This window comes from Oncorhynchus gorbuscha, unplaced genomic scaffold, assembly GCF_021184085.1.
Source record: "Oncorhynchus gorbuscha isolate QuinsamMale2020 ecotype Even-year unplaced genomic scaffold, OgorEven_v1.0 Un_scaffold_484, whole genome shotgun sequence".
Lineage (NCBI taxonomy): Eukaryota > Metazoa > Chordata > Actinopteri > Salmoniformes > Salmonidae > Oncorhynchus > Oncorhynchus gorbuscha.
In genome coordinates this window covers 307,387-329,744 of record NW_025745314.1, presented here as the reverse complement: position 1 = coordinate 329,744, position 22,358 = coordinate 307,387, and the positions used below count along the sequence as shown (strand labels likewise).

At 42.4% G+C, this 22,358-nt stretch overlaps 1 protein-coding gene across 1 annotated transcript in view; it reads left to right on the top strand.

Annotated features, from left to right (window-relative positions):
* Positions 1-12,868, top strand: part of LOC124018338 (hyaluronan synthase 2-like) — a 31,355-nt gene extending 18,487 nt beyond the window's left edge. Inside the window, 3 exon segments of the mRNA XM_046333612.1 lie at positions 8,563-8,664; positions 10,752-11,217; positions 11,220-12,868. Of these exon segments, the coding sequence (XP_046189568.1) occupies positions 8,563-8,664; positions 10,752-11,217; positions 11,220-11,686 (1,035 nt within the window). The 3' untranslated portion in view covers positions 11,687-12,868.
* The last annotated feature ends 9,490 nt before the right edge of the window (positions 12,869-22,358 follow it).

Genomic DNA, 22,358 nt, shown 5'->3' with positions numbered 1-22,358 from the left:
CTAGGGCTCCATTTGGAAACTGCTGTCTTTCCACCGTAAACTCCTGGTTTCAGTTATAATTCTAACCTCTGATCCAAAGCTTATGGAGGGCTAACTGTGTTGGCCTTGTCACAGATCTGTTTTAGCTAGCTATTAGCTACCAGACCTGTGCGGTTATTCTCACTGTGGGGTTGTCTGTCTAACGTACCTGATCGTGACGGTTAAAGCCTTGGCTTGGCAACACACAGATGACTTACTTGACTTGACTTAGTTTACGTCCCAAATGGCACCCTATTCCCAAACATAGTGCACTGCTTTTGATCACTACCCTAAGGGCCCTGGTCAAAAGTAGTGCAGTATATAGGGAATAGGGTGCCAAAACAGTTCGGTAGAGTTCGTGCATTTCCTGTATTATAGCATTTAGTGACATTTTTGTTAGTTTGGGACTTCGGTCAGGGTTTTTTCAGCTGTTCGTCCACACACAGTTTTTTTCTGGAGGCAAGCCTAAGTTCCGTGTCTGAAGTTTCCACCCCTTGGTCGGTGATTGGTCAACGGTAGGGATTCTTCAATAAAATCTTTGTTGTCATTCAACATAAGACGACTTGTTTTCATGCACATTTCTTCATTGAAAAACACTGCACCAAACATCTTAGTTAGATGTAAGATCACTAAGATCACTTCGGCAAAAAAACAGATTTCTTGAGTTATCTTAGATTAATTCAGACTATTTTGAGGAAGTGTATACTGGCTACGGCGTCTCAAAATGGACAAACATTACTATTGCCGCTCTTTTATAATTTTTAAATTGAAGGTCTTTTTAAGGGAGTGTGCTAGCACACTCGTTTGGTACGTCTAGCTTCAGCCAACAAGTGCTACTAAACATAGAAACGTGCCATTTTCAAATATGTTGAGTTTGAAGTGGTGCTGGAGAGGATGGCTATGATGTTGAATGGTCCCTTTAAGCATTCCTCTTAGCAGTCCTGTCTGATAAGATATGTTGAGTTTGAAGTGGTGCTGGAGAGGATGGCTATGAGGTTGAATGGTCCCTTTAAGCATTCCTCTTAGCAGTCCTGTCTGATAAGATATGTTGAGTTTGAAGTGGTGCTGGAGAGGATGGCTATGAGGTTGAATGGTCCCTTTAAGCATTCCTCTTAGCAGTCCTGTCTGATAAGATATGTTGAGGTTGGAGTGGTGCTGGAGAGGATGGCTATGAGGTTGAATGGTCCCTTTAAGCATTCCTCTTAGCAGTCCTGTTATGTCTGATAAGATATGTTGAGGTTGGAGTGGTGCTGGAGACGATGGCTATGAGGTTGAATGGTCCCTTTAAGCATTCCTCTTAGCAGTCCTGTTATGTCTGATAAGATATGTTGAGGTTGGAGTGGTGCTGGAGAGGATGGCTATGAGGTTGAATGGTCCCTTTAAGCATTCCTCTTAGCAGTCCTGTTATGTCTGATAAGATATGTTGCATCAGTGGATGAACTTGACGTGACCTTTATTTAGCTACCGGTTGCTGCATGATCATCACAATAAACTAACATGGCGTTAGTGCGTCCCAAATACCACCCCTTTTCCCCTATATAGTGCATTACTTTTGACCAAGGCCCATAGGGTCAACAGAAGTAAACCTTATATTCTCACCATAACTGTGTGTGGATGTATTGATATGTTGGCATAGTAGATGTATTGATATGTTGGCATAGTGGATGTATTGATATGTTGGCATAGTGGATGTATTGATATGTTGGCATAGTGGATGTATTGATATGTTGGCATAGTGGATGTATTGATATGTTGGCATAGTAGATGTATTGATATGTTGGCATAGTGGATGTATTGATATGTTGGCATAGTAGATGTATTGATATGTTGGCATAGTGGATGTATTGATATGTTGGCATAGTGGATGTATTGATATGTTGGCATAGTAGATGTATTGATATATTGGCATAGTGGATGTATTGATATGTTGGCATAGTGGATGTATTGATATGTTGGCATAGTGGATGTATTGATATGTTGGCATAGTGGATGTATTGATATGTTGGCATAGTGGATGTATTGATATGTTGGCATAGTGGATGTATTGATATGTTGGCATAGTGGATGTATTGATATGTTGGCATAGTGGATGTATTGATATGTTGGCATAGTAGATGTATTGATATGTTGGCATAGTGGATGTATTGATATGTTGGCATAGTGGATGTATTGATATGTTGGCATAGTGGATGTATTGATATATTGGCATAGTGGATGTATTGATATGTTGGCATAGTGGATGTATTGATATGTTGGCATAGTGGATGTATTGATATGTTGGCATAGTGGATGTATTGATATGTTGGCATAGTGGATGTATTGATATGTTGGCATAGTGGATGTATTGATATGTTGGCATAGTGGATGTATTGATATGTTGGCATAGTGGATGTATTGATATGTTGGCATAGTGGATGTATTGATATGTTGGCATAGTAGATGTATTGATATGTTGGCATAGTGGATGTATTGATATGTTGGCATAGTGGATGTATTGATATGTTGGCATAGTGGATGTATTGATATATTGGCATAGTGGATGTATTGATATGTTGGCATAGTGGATGTATTGATATGTTGGCATAGTGGATGTATTGATATGTTGGCATAGTGGATGTATTGATATGTTGGCATAGTGGATGTATTGATATGTTGGCATAGTGGATGTATTGATATGTTGGCATAGTGGATGTATTGATATGTTGGCATAGTAGATGTATTGATATGTTGGCATAGTGGATGTATTGATATGTTGGCATAGTGGATGTATTGATATGTTGGCATAGTGGATGTATTGATATGTTGGCATAGTGGATGTATTGATATGTTGGCATAGTGGATGTATTGATATGTTGGCATAGTGGATGTATTGATATGTTGTCATAGTGGATGTATTGATATGTTGGCATAGTGGATGTATTGATATGTTGGCATAGTGGATGTATTGATATGTTGGCATAGTGGATGTATTGATATGTTGGCATAGTGGATGTATTGATATGTTGGCATAGTGGATGTATTGATATGTTGGCATAGGGTAACACTTAACTACACAGGCATAAGAGAAACTTAGTGTAAAGAGCGTTACCCGGCATTGCTTTGCGGTGTCATTATTCTGTTGGCAGGTGCATTATGGGTAATATTCACCACACTGTGAGAGGAAAGCCCCCCAGGACACGCAAGCTGTCCTCAGACAACCCCTCGTTTGTTCGAGGAACTAGCTTCATGTGACAGGCGTACTACGGCGTTAGGAGAAGGACTACAACGCTGTCTGTCAGACAGAGGACATGTCCTATGTTAGGAGAAGGACTACAACGCTGTCTGTCAGACAGAGGACATGTCCTACGTTAGGAGAAGGACTACAACGCTGTCTGTCAGACAGAGGACATGTCCTACGTTAGGAGAAGGACTACAACGCTGTCTGTCAGACAGAGGACATGTCCTACGTTAGGAGAAGGACTACAACGCTGTCTGTCAGACAGAGGACATGTCCTACGTTAGGAGAAGGACTACAACGCTGTCTGTCAGACAGAGGACATGTCCTACGTTAGGAGAAGACCTACAACTCTGTCAGACAGAGGACATGTCCTATGTGTAGTATGAATCCAGATGGAACCGCAGTGAATCCATTGTTCGTCTGCTGACTTCATGACCCCCCCCCCCGACCTTAGCCTTTTGTGATGTCAAAACCCTGTGGTATTTGTGGCACAGATCAACCGACTGACGCCAGATTGAACATGTTTTACAGAGGAGACCTTTTACACAAGCTATTCCCGATAACCACTTATCGAAGGAACAACTGATTATTAGCGGTTTTCATGTCATCTCCCCAAGCTGAGGCTCGTTACAGCTGCAATCTGTTACCTCTTTTACAGTCAAACTATAAATATTAAACGGGACTTTCCCCCTTCGTTTTCAGCATCTGTAGTCTTTGCAGTAATTTGATGCGGGTGATCTGTGTATATTAATGCCATTTATGGACCCGTCAGAACAGGTTTGGTGCTAACGTTGCTATGGGACTGGTTGCCTTGGAGTGATCAAAGAAACGGAATTCCATTTCTATGGCAGTGATGCAGCTTCGCCTAATCAAACACACTCTGCTGATGATGAAAATAACATGAGGAATGTTGTACACATTAGCAGACGTGCCAACAGGCTATGCCTAACTACACATGGGGATCTGTTCTCACCGGGAAAGGGGGAGTGTGTGTTGGTGTTCTGTGTATCAAAACCAATAGACTGGTTAGGGGTACAGAAGTCTTTTCCTGAGATGGTTTGATTATCTTCTGGCCATATCATTCTCTTTAGTTACTCTCCTTTCATGCCATTTGTGTTTTACTACATTGCTCTTACAGCAGAAAGATATAAATTGAATTATCACAGTGCTACACAATCTAAATGTATTCCTTTTCAAACAATACAAACAGCTGTCTTGATCTTTCTCCATATATGACCAGTTTGAAACAGCTATACAGCTATACTACAAAATCACAACCCTCTCTCAATCAGAACACAACCCTCTCTCAATCAGAAAACAACCAATCACAACACAACCCTCTCTCAATCAGAACACAACCCTCTCTCAATCAGAAAACAACCAATCACAACACAACCCTCTCTCAATCAGAACACAACCAATCACAACACAACCCTCTCTCAATCAGAACACAACCCTCTCTCAATCAGAACACAACCCTCTCTCAATCAGAACACAACCCTCTCTCAATCAGAAAACAACCAATCACAACACAACCCTCTCTCAATCAGAAAACAACCAATCACAACACAACCCTCTCCAAATCAGAAAACAACCAATCACAACACAACCCTCTCTCAATCAGAACACAACCAATCACAACACAACCCTCTCTCAATCAGAACACAACCCTCTCTCAATCAGAAAACAACCAATCACAACACAACCCTCTCTCAATCAGAAAACAACCAATCACAACACAACCCTCTCCAAATCAGAAAACAACCAATCACAACACAACCCTCTCTCAATCAGAAAACAACCAAATACAACACAACCCTCTCTCAATCAGAACACAACCAATCACAACACAACCCTCTCTCAATCAGAACACAACCAATCACAACACAACCCTCTCTCAATCAGAACACAACCAATCACAACACAACCCTCTCTCAATCAGAACACAACCAATCACAACACAACCCTCTCTCAATCAGAACAAAACCAATCACAACCCTCTCTCAATCAGAAAACAACCAATCATAACACAACCCTCTCTCAATCAGAAGACAACCAATCACAACACAACCCTCTCTCAATCAGAACACAACCAATCACAACACAACCCTCTCTCAATCAGAACAAAACCAATCACAACCCTCTCTCAATCAGAAAACAACCAATCATAACACAACCCTCTCTCAATCAGAAAACAACCAATCACAACCGTCTCCCAGTTAGAACACAACCAATCACAACACAACCCTCTCTCAATCAGAACACAACCAAATACAACACAACCCTCTCTCAATCAGAAAACAACCAATCACAACACAACCCTCTTTCAATCAGAACACAACCAATCACAACACAACCCTCTCTCAATCAGAACAAAACCAATCACAACCCTCTCTCAATCAGAAAACAACCAATCATAACACAACCCTCTCTCAATCAGAAGACAACCAATCACAACACAACCCTCTCTCAATCAGAAAACAACCAATCACAACCGTCTCCCAGTTAGAACACAACCAATCACAACACAACCCTCTCTCAATCAGAACACAACCAATCACAACACAACCCTCTCTCAATCAGAACACAACCAATCACAACACAACCCTCTCTCAATCAGAACACAACCAATCACAACCCTCTCTCAGTCAGAACACAACCAATAACAACCCTCCCTCAGTCAGAACACAACCAATCACAACCCTCTCTCAATCAGAACACAACCAATCACAACCCTCTCTCAGTCAGAACACAACCAATAACAACCCTCCCTCAGTCAGAACACAACCAATCACAACCCTCTCTCAGTCAGAACATAACCAATCACAACCCTCTCTCAGTCAGAACATAACCAATCACAACCCGCTCTCAGTCAGAACACAACCAATAACAACCCAACCCTCTCAGTCAGAACACAACCAATCACAACCCTCTCTCAGTCAGAACACAACCAATCACAACCCTCTCTCAGTCAGAACACAACCAATAACAACCCTCTCTCAGCCAGAACACAACCAATCACAACCCTCTCTCAGTCAGAACACAACCAATAACAACCCTCTCTCAGCCAGAACACAACCAATCACAACCCTCTCTCAGTCAGAACACAACCAATCACAACCCTCTCTCAGTCAGAACACAACCAATCACAACCCTCTCTCAGTCAGAACACAACCGCACTGTATCACTTCCAGTACAGGATGACGTGCCAAACAGCACAGCAACCTTCCTTCCTTCCAGCCAAACCCCAGCCCTCCTTACACCGGCCCCAATGACTTCACTTACCCAATGAAATCATTCCCAATTAAGGAGTGACTGAAGAAACCTTTCTAATCTGTGAAGAGATCGCTGCAAATATGACTTTACTCACACGGTTGTTTGTTGACCAACTGACGGACCTTCCCACTTGACACTAACTTGTTTTGGAACGATTTTCGGGGTAACATCCACGTTGCAAACAAAGCTTCAACTTGACATCCAAAAGAGTTTCAAAGAAACACAAAGCAACACTACATCAGTAATCAGTGTGATTAATGTACCAACCCTGAACATCAGTAATCAGTGTGATTAATGTACCAACCAACCCTGTACATCAGTAATCAGTGTGATTAATGTACCAACCCTGTACATCAGTAATCAGTGTGATCAATGTACCAACCCTGTACATCAGTAATCAGTGTGATTAATGTACCAACCCTGAACATCAGTAATCAGTGTGATTAATGTACCAACCCATCAGTAATCATCAGTAATCAGTAATCAGTGTGATTAATGTACCAACCCTGTACATCAGTAATCAGTGTGATTAATGTACCAGCCCTGTACATCAGTAATCAGTGTGATTAATGTACCAACCAACCCTGTACATCAGTAATCAGTGTGATTAATGTACCAGCCCTGTACATCAGTAATCAGTGTGATTAATGTACCAAATCAACCCCCTGTACATCAGTAATCAGTGTGATTAATGTACCAACCCTGTACATCAGTAATCAGTGTGATTAATGTACCAGCCCTGTACATCAGTAATCAGTGTGATTAATGTACCAACCAACCCTGTACATCAGTAATCAGTGTGATTAATGTACCAACCCTGTACATCAGTAATCAGTGTGATTAATGTACCAGCCCTGTACATCAGTAATCAGTGTGATTAATGTACCAACCCTGTACATCAGTAATCAGTGTAATTAATGTACCAACCCTGTACATCAGTAATCAGTGTGATTAATGTACCAACCCTGTACATCAGTAATCAGTGTGATTAATGTACCAACCCTGTACATCAGTAATCAGTGTGATTAATGTACCAACATTGTACATCAGTAATCAGTGTAATTCATGCATCAGTAATCTGCTGATTGGTCAAATTACCCAATATAAAACAAACATATCCCAACCCTGTACAAAATCGTGATGAAGGACTCTTTGTCTGTGTAACGCTGATCTTCTGGCCTAGTTTTGTCTGTGTACTTTCTAAACTTTGTGTTGTTTGTGTGTGTGTGTGAGTGAGTGTGAGAGTGAGTGTGAGTGAGTGGTGAGTGGTGGTGGTGGTGGTGAGTGGTGAGTGAGTGAGTGAGTGAGTGAGAGAGTGAGAGAGAGAGAAAGAGAGAGAGAGAGAGAGGAGAGAGAAGAGAGAGAGAGAGAGAGAGAAGAGAGAGAGAGAGAGAGAGAGAGAGAGAGAGAGAGAGAGAGAGAGAGAGAGAGAGAGAGAGAGAGAGAGAGAGAGAGAGAGAGAGAGAGAGAGAGAGAGAGAGAGAGAGAGAGAGAGAGAGAGAGAGAGAGAGAGAGAGAGAGAGAGAGAGAGAGAGAGAGAGAGAGAGAGAGAGAGAGAGAGTGAGAGAGAGAGAGAGAGAGAGAGAGAGAGAGCAACCAGTGAAGAACACACACCATTGTAAATACAACCCATATTTATGCTTATTTATTTTATTTTGTGTCCTTTACCATTTGTACATTGTTAAAAACTGTATATATATAATATGACATTTGTAATGTCTTTATTGTTTTGAAACTTCTGTATGTGTAATGTTTACTGTTAATTTTGTATTGTTTATTTCACTTTATATATTATCTACCTCACTTGCTTTGGCAATGTTAACACATGTTTCCCATGCCAATAAAGCCCTTGAATTGAAATAGAATTTAATTGAATTGAGAGAGAGAGAGAGAGAGAGAGAGAGAGAGAGAGAGAGAGAGAGAGAGAGAGAGAGAGAGAGAGAGAGAGTGTGTGTTTTTGGGGATTGAATTGGATAATGTGTCCCCTTGTGTTTCAGGTGTGAAGTGTTTTGTGGATTCAACAGGATTGTGTGTGTCCCCTTGTGTTTCAGGTGTGTGACTCTGACACTATGCTGGATCCTGCGTCCTCTGTGGAGATGGTGAAGGTTCTGGAGGAAGACCCCATGGTGGGAGGAGTGGGAGGAGACGTCCAGGTAATATCTCCATTGTTATTGACTAGTCTGTTTGTCTGAGACTGTGTTCTTCTAGCCTGGTACCGTACTGTAGGTGCTGAAACCAGCTCCAGTCTCCATTGTTATTGACTGGTCTGTATGTCTGAGACTGTGTTCTCCTAGCCTGGTACCATACTGTAGGTGCTGAAACCAGCTCCAGTCTCCATTGTTATTGACTGGTCTGTTTGTCTGAGACTGTGTTCTCCTAGCCTGGTACCGTACTGTAGGTGCTGAAACCAGCTCCAGTCTCCATTGTTATTGACTAGTCTGTATGTCTGAGACTGTGTTCTCTCCATTGTTAGACTATGTTTGTCTGAGACTGGTTCTCCTACCGTACCGTACTGTAGGTGCTGAAACCAGCTCCAGTCTCCATTGTTATTGACTAGTCTGTTTGTCTGAGACTGTGTTCTCCTAGCCTGGTACCATACTGTAGGTGCTGAAACTAGCTCCAGTCTCCATTGTTATTGACTAGTCTGTATGTCTGAGACTGTGTTCTCCTAGCCTGGTACCATACTGTAGGTGCTGAAACCAGCTCCAGTCTTCTGTTGATAGAATACTAGTGTTGGGTTCAGCACAGTGGAGTCTGCTGAGGGAGGACGGCTCATAATAATGTCTGGAATGGAGTAAATGGAATGGCAGCAAACCATGTGTTTGATGTATTTGATACCATTCCACTTATTCCACACCAGTCATTACCACGAGCCCCGTCCTCCCCAATTAAGGTGCCACCAACCTCCTGTGGTTCAGCACGTACGGCATGGATACAAAGCTAGGGTTGTCCAACTGCTTTCAGAGATGTACTGGGTGTGCAGGTGGGTCATCTAACCCAGTGGATACTGCTGAGGGAGGACGGCTCATAATAATGTCTGGATTAGGTTTATGGACTGAATGAAATCGTATCAAACACATGTAGGCTGAGAAAATCTTCAGAGTTGCTCCAGGTTAAGCTGAGAGAATCTTCAGAGTTGCTCCAGGTTAAGCTGAGAGAATCTTCAGAGTTGCTCCTGGGTTAAGCTGAGAGAATCTTCAGAGTTGCTCCTGGGAATTAAAACTGAGAGAATCTTCAGAGTTGCTCCGGGTTAAACTGAGAGAATCTTCAGAGTTGCTCCGGGTTAAACTGAAACTGAGAATCTTCAGTGTTGCTCTTCAGGTTGTTAAACTGAGAGAATCTTCAGAGTTGCTCCAGGTTGAGCTGAGAGAATCTTTTGCTCCGGGTTAAACTGAGAGAATTGCTCCAGGTTAAACTGAGAGAATCTTCAGAGTTGCTCCAGGTTGAGCTGAGAGAATCTTCAGAGTTGCTCCGGGTTAAACTGAGAGAATCTTCAGAGTTGCTCCGGGTTAAACTGAGAGAATCTTCAGAGTTGCTCCAGGTTGAGCTGAGAGAATCTTCAGAGTTGCTCCGGGTTAAACTGAGAGAATCTTCAGAGTTGCTCCGGTTAAACTGAGAGAATCTTCAGAGTTGCTCCGGAGTTAAACTGAAACTGAGAGAATCTTCTCACCCTGTGGTTTATTAACCGATGTAGTGATGTTGATGCCTTTTACGACCCACATCTACAAACTACAAAGAAATAAACACAAACCTAGTAAAAGTATTTTGATAGCTTTTTCAACAAGTGAGCTTCAGTGAATAAAATAAAGCTTTTAGTGCTTTCTTTTATGATCCTGGAAAGTATTCTGGACAAGAGAAAGACTCATGGTTAAGCCTACACTGTTGTTGAGGACCAAATCTGCCCTTATTTCATTTAAAGTTCCCTGAATACCAAATAATACAAACTATAAAAATGCATCTACACAACAGGACATTCCTTGACAAAATTGAGTTAGCCTATACCTTAGGCTTACATTGATTACTCCCATGTGAGAATTCTACACAATAGCATGTTGATAGGTGGAACATTTGTAGGAGCTCTGGGAGAGTTGATAGCATTTTCTTTTGCTAATTAAGGGTCCTTAAACCAATCGCCCACGATTGTGCCGTTTGGTTGCTATGCTAATACTATAGAATGTGTTTACAGCAGTTGTTAACCAACTTAAATACACTGACCTTATGTGTCTTTCTTCCTCCGCAGATCCTGAACAAATACGAGTCCTGGATCTCGTTTCTTAGCAGCGTCCGTTACTGGATGGCCTTCAACATCGAGCGAGCGTGTCAGTCCTACTTCGGCTGCGTCCAGTGTATCAGCGGACCACTGGGAATGTACAGGAACAACCTGCTCCACGAGTTCATAGAGGATTGGTACAACCAGACCTTCATGGGCAGCCACTGTAGCTTCGGCGACGACCGCCACCTCACCAACCGCGTGCTGAGCCTGGGCTACGCCACCAAGTACACGGCCCGGTCCAAGTGCCTGACCGAGACCCCCATCACCTACCTGCGCTGGCTGAACCAGCAGACCCGGTGGAGTAAGTCTTACTTCAGAGAGTGGCTCTACAATGCCATGTGGTTCCACAAACACCACCTCTGGATGACCTACGAGGCTGTCATCACCGGGTTCTTCCCCTTCTTCCTCATCGCCACGGCGATACAGCTGTTCTACCAGGGAGGATCTGGAATATCCTTCTCTTCCTGTTGATCGTCCAGGCGGTCGCCCTCATCAAGTCCTCCTTTGCCTCTTGCATGAGGGGCAACATCGTCATGGTCTTCATGTCCTTCTACTCAGTGTTGTACATGTCCAGTCTGCTACCGGCCAAGATGTTTGCTATCGCCACCATAAACAAGGCTGGCTGGGGCACGTCAGGGAGGAAGACGATCGTGACTAACTTCGTAGGGCTCGTTCCCATATCGGTCTGGTTCACCATCCTCTTCCTTGGCATTATCTATACGGTCGTCCAGGAAACCAGAAAAGATTTTCCTTTTCCAGACTCTGAAAAGATAGTGTTAATCGTTGGTGCGATAGTGTACGCCAGCTACTGGGTCATGCTCTTGACGTTGTACATGGTTCTGATCACTAAATGTGGCAAGAGGAAGAAAGAACAGCAGTATGATATGGTGCTGGATGTATGACATCTTCCTCCTTTCCTCCTCCTCCTCCTCCTCCACTGAAACTCCTCGATTGGGTCTTAAACGCCACTCTATATCCTGTGTAGTGCACTACTTTTGACCAGGGTCCATACAGGGTTCTGGTCAAAAAGAGTAACACACTTTTTCCGGATCAGGGTGCAGTTCGAGACGCAGACATTCTCCCTCTCAACGTTTACAAAGTGAAGAATCTCAAACTGCTCATTGATTGTTGGACTCTCGGCAGGTGACGTGAAGTGACGATGCCAGAAGAGCGATATATCATTGCTGCTGCGACTGACTGCAACAAGAAACTACAGATATTTCCTTCTGAAATATTATGATGATGAGGTAAAAAAAAACACTTGTTGTTGATGTGTTTTGCCAAATGGAAAACCACCAACTGGACATCCTGTTTTTCCACAGAGATGATATGCATAATGTCCTATGCACTTTTACGTCTCACTCCCATTGTGCATAATGCTTGACAGAGTCATTTGAAGATGAAATACCTCAGTGGTTATGCTTTTCATTGTATGAGTGAGTGATCGGGATGCACCCAGAAAATGGCTCGTTCTTGATTATAACATAATTTATGATGTTTTTTGGTCATATTTGTCCTCTCTTTTTTTATACACAGTTGTTAATGAAAGTCAAAGCTGGAATTTCTCAGTTCTTTGGCCATGCTGTATCTGTTGACGTGTTACTTTGTAATTTACATATTATATTTTAATGCCTTTTTATATAGACTTTTTAAAATTCTATTTTTGCTTTAATAAACACCAAAGATTCTTTATTTTCATTCATTTTTTTATATAAAATGGATAGAAAAAAAATGCATTGTGCATTCAACTGTTATAGCAATGATGTGTGTATCTGACCAAAAATGTGAAGTTACCAGCTGGGTTTTTGTCTGCAATGATAACAATAAAATGCAATTCTAGGGATAAGTTATTGAATACAAGAAGGGTGATTAACCTGTGTTTTTTTAATGTACATTGAAAGAAAACCAGCAATATTTATAAGAACATTCTGTGGTTTTTAGATAATTATATATTTGATGATATACATTTCATAATAGACCTTATAGAGACCATCGTTGATTGTGGAGAGGTAGCCGTTCTGCAGGATTTTGCTCCAGCCCTAATCTTAACATAGCCTTTCAAAAAAGATCTAAATTAGCAAGACAGCACAAACAGATCTGGGACCACGCTAGCTCTAACACACTCTAATCTACTGATCAGCACAAACTGATCTGGGACCAGGCTAGCCTTAACACACTCTAATCTACTGATCAACACAAACTGATCTGGGACCAGGCTAACTGTTACTGCAGGGCAGGAGCAAAAGCCTGCCACGCAGTACCTCTTCAGGCGGCGGTTTTGACCACCTCTTGCCTTACTGTAGGACTTCCTGAAATAGGTTTCACAAGTTTCCATACGAGTTCACATGAGGCCATTCGTCACATGATGCATTCTGAAAATTGTATAAACAATGCGTTAATCCACATCAGATTAAAATCCCAAAAGATACATTTCCGCAAAAATGTAATGATCTATTCCAGAGTATTGCTTATTGATTATTGACTCTTTAGAGAGTTTAAGAACACATTTTAATCCATTTTATTAGAATTGATCAGACCAAATATTGAACCGTGACTTTGGGATCATGGGTAGTGTTATCCTGAAGCACTTTTGTGTTGTGCCAAAAAAATAATAAATAATGTCTTACTATGTTTAGAAAGTTGTCATCATTGATCTGTAATACTACTTCTGTCATAATGAATATGTGTGACTCCCTCGTATCTTATAACACTGATGGTCAGTAAAACACACTTGTTTGCACATAAAATGAGACATTCTCACTAGTGTAGTAGTGTTAGTTTACAATGGCGGATGTTGCTGTTTGGCTGCTGTTGTGTTTTATTGTTTCAATGGAGACAGCTGAATCTGGAGAATAGAGGGCCTTTCTCCAGACAAGTATCACAGGGTGGAGAGTTGCCATGGCAGAGAAGCTTATTTATTGTACACACAAACGTTATAGTATGCTGTAGCAGAGTAGTGAAATCAGTCGTCTAGACTTGGCCATTCCATAAGAATCCTCTCACTGATCTTCCCAAGGTCATCCAGGAAGTTCACTTTGAATGAGATACATCACACGGTATTAATGGGGAAGATTTTTCTTTTTCTTAAAGCAGAATTCTCCCACAGAATTCTCTCACAGAATTCTCCCACGGAATTCTCTCACAGAATTCTCTCACAGAATTCTCCCACAGAATTCTCCCACAGAATTCTCCCACAGAATCTCTCTCACGGAATTCTCCCACAGGATTCTCCCACAGAATTCTCCCACAGGATTCTCCCACAGAATTCTCCCACAGAATTCTCCCACAGAATTCTCTCACAGAATTCTCCCACATAATTCTAACTCAATACTCTATTACTCAAGACAGCCCCTTCCAGAGTACAGAACTAGGTTATTACTCACACTATATGACATGTTCAAGTCCTCCTAGACTAACATTGGATTGAACACCTGCTGTTAAAATCCTCCTGAGTTCTGCTGTATTTCTGTCCAGTCTCCAACATGGCTTCCAAATGACCCAAGTCAAGAAGAGTACACTATATAGGGAATAGGGTTCCATTTGTGATGAAAACTCTTGTCTGGTCTCAGACCATAAGGGGAAAACAGGAACCACAACATTGTACTATACCACTTTCAACAGGTGGTAAAAAACAGAAATCCAGCTTCTTCCTGGTTGGTTGGGTCATGGAAAGAAAAAGTACATGTGAATTCTCTCAGTACTGCACAGCCACCAAGCCAGCTGTGTTTTCTCTGTCTAGCTACCTCACTGTAGTAACAGTCCGAGAGACCCAGTCATACATCCAGAACGGCACATGTGGGCAACATCGGAGCCAAGTCCACCAGTGAGTCACACCTGGGTTCAAAAACTATCCGAAATCCTTATACATACTTTGTCTATGTTTGATTGAGCTTGCCTGGCAAAATGGAACCAATGGAATCATTCCAAAAGTGTAAAGCCCCGCCCATCGGCCACTCCAGGCAGGCTAAAGCAAACGCTGAAAGTATGTGAAAGATTTGGAATACTACTTGAACCCAGGGTCTGCAGTGCGCCAGCAGTGAAACGCCATTCCCAGCTTTGCCAGAGGCATTAAAGTAGCGCTCAGAGCTGGAGCTATTCCCCTCTGTCTGTGGGAATGAATGTATGTAACTCATGTCATGTTCTCCTGCATGCAGAGCTCCAGTTCTTGGTCAGAGCTGCCAGACTCTGCACAGTGGAATCATTAGCAGTACAGCTGATACACACACCATAACTCAACCATTCTAGAAGCCATTGAGACTCTAAAGAAAACATTGGCTGTTGTGAATGTTCTAGATGTGAAGAGCTTCATTACAAAACGCTACAGTAGGGCAAAAAAGTATTTAGTCAGCCACCAATTGTGCAAGTTCTCCCACTTAAAAAGATGAGAGAGGCCTGTAATTTTCAGCATAGGTAAACTTACACTATGACAGACAAAATTAGAAAAAAAAATCCAGAAAATCACATTGTAGGATTTTTAATGAATTTATTTGCAAATTATGGTGGAAAATAAGTATTTGGTCAATAACAGACACGGGGAACGAAAACAGTCCAGCACTATATACGAACATACACCAACACATTCGTCTGTAACAAACACCAGGGTTACAATAATCAATCCCGCACAAAGAAACGGGCGGGCCGGCTGACTAATAAAGCCCAACTAACTAACTAACACATAAGGAGGGGGAGAAAAGCATCAGTGGCAGCCAGTAGACCGGCGACGACAACTGGCGAGCGCCACTCGAACGGGAAGGGGAGCCACCTTCGGTCGGAGTTGGGACAAGTGGGAAAAAACTATTTCATCAATTTTAGAATAAGACTGTAACGTAACAAAATGTGGAAAAAGTAGTACTGGAAGGTTTTACACTGTCAAATGTGACAAATGATACATTTGTGACATCAATATTTAAATTGAATTTGTTTTTTATCTCGGCTCTGGTCAAAAGTAGTGCACCATATTGGGAATAGGGGTCCCATTTGGGACGAGGCCAAACTCTAACCAAACACTGTAGCATGGGGCTAGAATTGGTGTTAAATATACAGGATAGGAACATTCCATTCCAGATAACCAATGGATATACAGGATACGAACATTCCATTCCAGATAACCAATGGATATACAGGATACGAACATTCCATTCCAGACAACCAATGGATATACAGGATAGGAACATTCCATTCCAGATAACCAATGGATATACAGGATAGGAACATTCCATTCCAGATAACCAATGGATATACAGGATACGAACATTCCATTCCAGATAACCAATGGATATACAGGATACGAACATTCCATTCCAGACAACCAATGGATATACAGGATACGAAATGGATATACATTCCATTCCAGATAACCAATGGATATACAGGATAGGAACATTCCATTCCAGATAACCAATGGATATACAGGATAGGAACATTCCATTCAAGATAACCAATGGATATACAGGATAGGAACATTCCATTCCAGATAACCAATGGATATACAGGATAGGAACATTCCATTCCAGATAACCAATGGGTATACAGCGTTTTGCAACTAAACCCTGAATGAATCTACAGTACACACTAGGTCAACCTTACATGAATCTACAGTATACACTAGGCCAACCCTACATGAATCTACAGTACACACTAGGCCAACCTTACATGAATCTACAGTACACACTAGGCCAACCTTACATGAATGTACAGTATACACTAGGCCAACCCTACATGAATCTACAGTACACACTAGGCCAACCTTACATGAATCTACAGTACACACTAGGCCAACCTTACATGAATCTACAGTACACACTAGGCCAACCTTACATGAATGTACAGTATACACTAGGCCAACCCTACATGAATCTACAGTACACACTAGACCAACCTTACATGAATCTACAGTACACACTAGGCCAACCTTACATGAATGTACAGTATACACTAGGCCAACCCTACATGAATCTACAGTACACACTAGGCCAACCTTACATGAATCTACAGTACACACTAGGTCAACCATACAAGTATCTACAGTACACACTAGGCCAACCTTACATGAATCTACAGTACACACTAGGTCAACCCGACATGAATCTACAGTACACACTAGGTCAACCCTACATGAATCTACAGTACACACTAGGTCAACCTTACATGAATCTACAGTACACACTAGGTCAACCCTACATGAATCTACAGTACACACTAGGTCAACCCTACATGAATCTACAGTACACACTAGGCCAACCTTACATGAATCTACAGTACACACTAGGTCAACCTTACATGAATCTACAGTACACACTAGGTCAACCTTACATGAATCTACAGTACACACTAGGTCAACCTTACATGAATCTACAGTACACACTAGGTCAACCTTACATGAATCTACAGTACACACTAGGTCAACCTTACATGAATCTACAGTACACACTAGGTCAACCTTACATGAATCTACAGTACACACTAGGTCAACCTTACATGAATCTACAGTACACACTAGGTCAACCTTACATGAATCTACAGTACACACTAGGTCAACCTTACATGAATCTACAGTACACACTAGGTCAACCTTACATGAATCTACAGTACACACTAGGTCAACCTTACATGAATCTACAGTACACACTAGGTCAACCCTACATGAATCTACAGTACACACTAGGTCAACCTTACATGAATCTACAGTACACACTAGGCCAACCTTACATGAATCTACAGTACACACTAGGTCAACCCTACATGAATCTACAATACACACTAGGTCAACCTTACATGAATCTACAGTACACACTAGGTCAACCTTACATGAATCTACAGTACACACTAGGCCAACCTTACATGAATCTACAGTACACACTAGGTCAACCCTACATGAATCTACAGTACACACTAGGTCAACCCTACATGAATCTACAGTACACACTAGGTCAACCTTACATGAATCTACAGTACACACTAGGCCAACCCTACATGAATCTACAGTACACACTAGGTCAACCCTACATGAATCTACAGTACACACTAGGTCAACCTTACATGAATCTACAGTACACACTAGGCCAACCCTACATGAATCTACAGTACACACTAGGTCAACCTTACAAGAATTCCACTGAATGAATTTATTTTTAGGTTTATACTTGTGACTTCAATGTTCATTACAACTGTTGGCCTTAATAAGACAATTAGATTTGGGACATACTAGAGCATGGTTACTGTAAGATATAAACACTCAGGCTAGGTGAAGAAGGCACTAAATAATTGTTAGGAATCTAGAGGTCATTACAGTACATTTTATAGATTTGGCCTCTTTCCTCAAGACACCCTAATGTGGCTGGCCACTATACCATTATCAGTTTCCCATGGTTTTGAGAGGTCAAAATACATACTTAATGAGGGTATATAGGTAAAGAAATAGATAACATCTATCCACATAGAAAAGGTTGTCCAGGGCCATACGATCTGAGTCTTAATAGCTGTGTTTAATTCAGCATCAACTATTGCTTCCCATGCTTATATAGTTACATTAGAGTAATTTATTCTTTTTTATGTTTTATTTAAACTTTATCTACCATTCAACGTCATCTACCATTCAACGTCATCTACCATTCAATGTCATCTACCATTCAACTCCATCTACCATTCAACTCCATCTACCATTCAACGCCATCTACCATTCAACACCATCTACCATTCAACTCCATCTACCATTCAATGTCATCTACCATTCAACACCATCTACCATTCAACTCCATCTACCATTCAACTCCATCTATCATTCAACTCCATCTACCACTCAACGTCATCTACCATTCAACACCATCTACCATTCAATGTCATCTACCATTCAACACCATCTACCATTCAACTCCATCTACCATTCAACACCATCTACCATTCAACATCATCTCCCATTCAACACCATCTACCATTCAACTCCATCTACCATTCAACGCCATCTACCATTCAACACCATCTACCATTCAATGTCATCTACCATTCAATGTCATCTACCATTCAACACCATCTACCATTCAACACCATCTACCATTCAACGCCATCTACCATTCAACGCCATCTACCATTCAACACCATCTACCATTCAACTCCATCTACCATTCAATGTCATCTACCATTCAACGCCATCTACCATTCAACGTCATCTACCATTCAACACCATCTACCATTCAATGTCATCTACCATTCAACACCATCTACCATTCAACACCATCTACCATTCAATGTCATCTACCATTCAATGTCATCTACCATTCAACACCATCTATCTACATTCAATGTCATCTACCATTCAGGGGCATTCAAGCGTAGCCTAGTGGTTAGAGCGTTGGACTAGTAACCAGAAGGTTGTCATTCAAACCCCTACCAGCTGACAAGGTACAAATCTGTTCGTTCTGCCCCTGAACAGGCAGTTAACCCACTGTTCCCAGGCCGTCATTGAAAATAAGAATTTGTTCTTAACTGACTTGCCTGGTTAAATAAAGGTTAAAAAAATTCTACTACAATGTCATCTACCATTCAACTCCATCTACCATTCAACACCATCTACCATTCAACACCATCTACCTACCATTCAACACCATCTACCATTCAACACCATCTACCATTCAATGTCATCTACCATTCAACACCATCTACCATTCAACTCCATCTACCATTCAACGTCATCTACCATTCAACTCCATCTACCATTCAATGTCATCTACCATTCAACACCATCTACCATTCAACACCATCTACCATTCAACGTCATCTACCATTCAACTCCATCTACCATTCAATGTCATCTACCATTCAACACCATCTACCATTCAACTCCATCTACCATTCAATGTCATCTACCATTCAATGTCATCTACCATTCAACTCCATCTACCATTCAATGTCATCTACCATTCAACACCATCTACCATTCAACTCCATCTACCATTCAATGTCATCTACCATTCAATGTCATCTACCATTCAACTCCATCTACCATTCAACTCCATCTACCATTCAATGTCATCTACCATTCAACACCATCTACCATTCAACTCCATCTACCATTCAAGTGTCTGTTCTCAAGATGTCCTGTTCACTTATCTCCAGGGGGTTTTGTCTCTTGCCTCCCAACAATAAACATGTGTTTTATTTCATTTGTGTCATTGTTTCGCTCAGCAGGGAATGGTCCAAACAGAGACAAATGAAGAAGAGACCCTCCCTCCCCTCGACAGCAATTATTTACTGACTGTCGTCATTAGTCTTTTCATGACCAACAGGACATTCAGAGAAATCATATACCATTAACCCTGCCATTCAACTCCATTAATAAAATCACAGATGGAACTGGAACCTACCATCAATGTCATCTACCAAACGCACCGCCTGCCTTTGTTCCCCTCCCTACTAAAACAGCCTGCCTTTGTTCCTCTCCCTACTAAAACAGCCTTCTGTCATTTCCCCCCTGCTAAAACAGCCTGCTGTTGTTCCCCTCCCTACTACAACAGCCTGCCTTTGTTCCTCTCCCTACTAAAACAGCCTGCCTTTGTTCCCCTCCCTACTAAAACAGCCTGCCTTTGTTCCTCTCCCTACTAAAACAGCCTTCTGTCATTTCCCTCACTGCTAAAACAGCCTGCTGTTGTTCCCCTCCCTGATAAAACAGCCTGTTGTTGTTCCCTCCCTGATAAAACAGCCTGTCGTTCCCCTCCCTGATAAAACAGCCTGTCGTTCCCTCCCTGATAAAACAGCCTGTTGTTGTTCCCCTCCCTGATAAAACAGCCTGTTGTCGTTCCCTCCCTGATAAAACAGCCTGCTGTTCCCCTCCCTGATAAAACAGCCTGCTGTTCCCTCCCTGATAAAACAGCCTGTCGTTCCCCTCCCTGATAAAACAGCCTGTCGTTCCCCTCCCTGATAAAACAGCCTGTCATTCCCCTCCCTGCTAAAACAGCCTGCTGTTCCCCTCCCTGATAAAACAGCCCGCTGTTCCCTCCCTGATAAAACAGCCTGCTGTGGTTCCCCTCCCTGATAAAACAGCCTGCTGTGGTTCCCCACCCTGATAAAACAGCCTGTTAAGGTTCACCTCCCTGATAAAACAGCCTGTTGTCATTCCCTCCCTGATAAAACAGCCTGTTAAGGTTCACCTCCCTGATAAAACAGCCTGCTGTCATTCCCTCCCTGATAAAACAGCCTGTTCCAATCAAATCAAATCAAAATTTATTTGTCACATACACATGGTTAGCAGATGTTAATGCGAGTGTAGCGAAATGCTTGTGCTTCTAGTTCCGACAATGCAGTGATAACCAACAAGTAATGTAACTCCTAGGAACTCGAAGCGAGGCGGCCATCTCTGTTGGCGCCGGAAGTTCTGTTGTCATTCCCTCCCTGATAAAACAGCCTGCTGTGGTTCCCTCCCTGATAAAACAGCCTGTCGTTCCCTCCCTGCTAAAACAGCCTGTTGTTCCCCTCCCTGATAAAACAGCCTGCTGTTCCCCTCCCTGATAAAACAGCCTGCTGTTCCCCGCCCTGATAAAACAGCCTGCTGTTCCCCTCCCTGATAAAACAGCCTGCTGTTCCCCTCCCTGCTAAAACAGCCTGTTGTTCCCCTCCCTGATAAAACAGCCTGTTGTTCCCTTCCCTGATAAAACAGCCTGTTGTCATTCCCTCCCTGATAAAACAGCCTGCTGTTCCCTTCCCTGCTAAAACAGCCTGTTGTCATTCCCTCCCTGATAAAACAGCCTGCTGTTCCCCTCCCTGATAAAACAGCCTGTGGTTCCCTTCCCTGATAAAACAGCTGTGAGCTCCATCTGAAAGCAGAGAAAAGTCAAGACTCTCCTGATGGGCATGGGGTATGTGAAACAACACACGCACACACATAAACACACACAGGACACACACGCACACTGGATCCCGTGTGACTGACTCAGCCATCCTGACTGGATCTCATATGGCTGACTCAGCTATCCTGACTGGATACCATATGACTGACTCAGCTATCCTGACTGTATCCCATATGACTGACTCAGCTATCCTGACTGTATCCCATATGACTGACTCAGCTATCCTGACTGGATCCCATATGGCTGACACAGCCATCCTGACTGGATCCCATATGACTGACTCAGCCATCCTGACTGGATCCCAAATGCCTGACTCAGCCCAGCCATCCTACTGGATCACATATGACTGACTCAGCTATCCTGACTGGATCTCAAAGGGCTGACTCAGCCATCCTGACTGGATCCCATATGGCTGACTCAGCCATCCTGACTGGATCCCATATGACTGACTCAGCTATCCTGACTGGATCCCATATGACTGACTGGATGCCATTTGATTGACTCAGCTATCCTGACTGGATCACATACGACTGACTCAGCTATCCTGACTGGATCTCAAAGGGCTGACTCAGCTATCCTGACTGGATCCCATATGATTGACTCAGCTATCCTGAGTGGATCACATATAACTGACTCAGCCATCCTGACTGTATCCCATATGACTGACTCAGCCATCCTGACTGGATCCCAAATGCCTGACTCAGCCCAGCCATCCTACTGGATCACATATGACTGA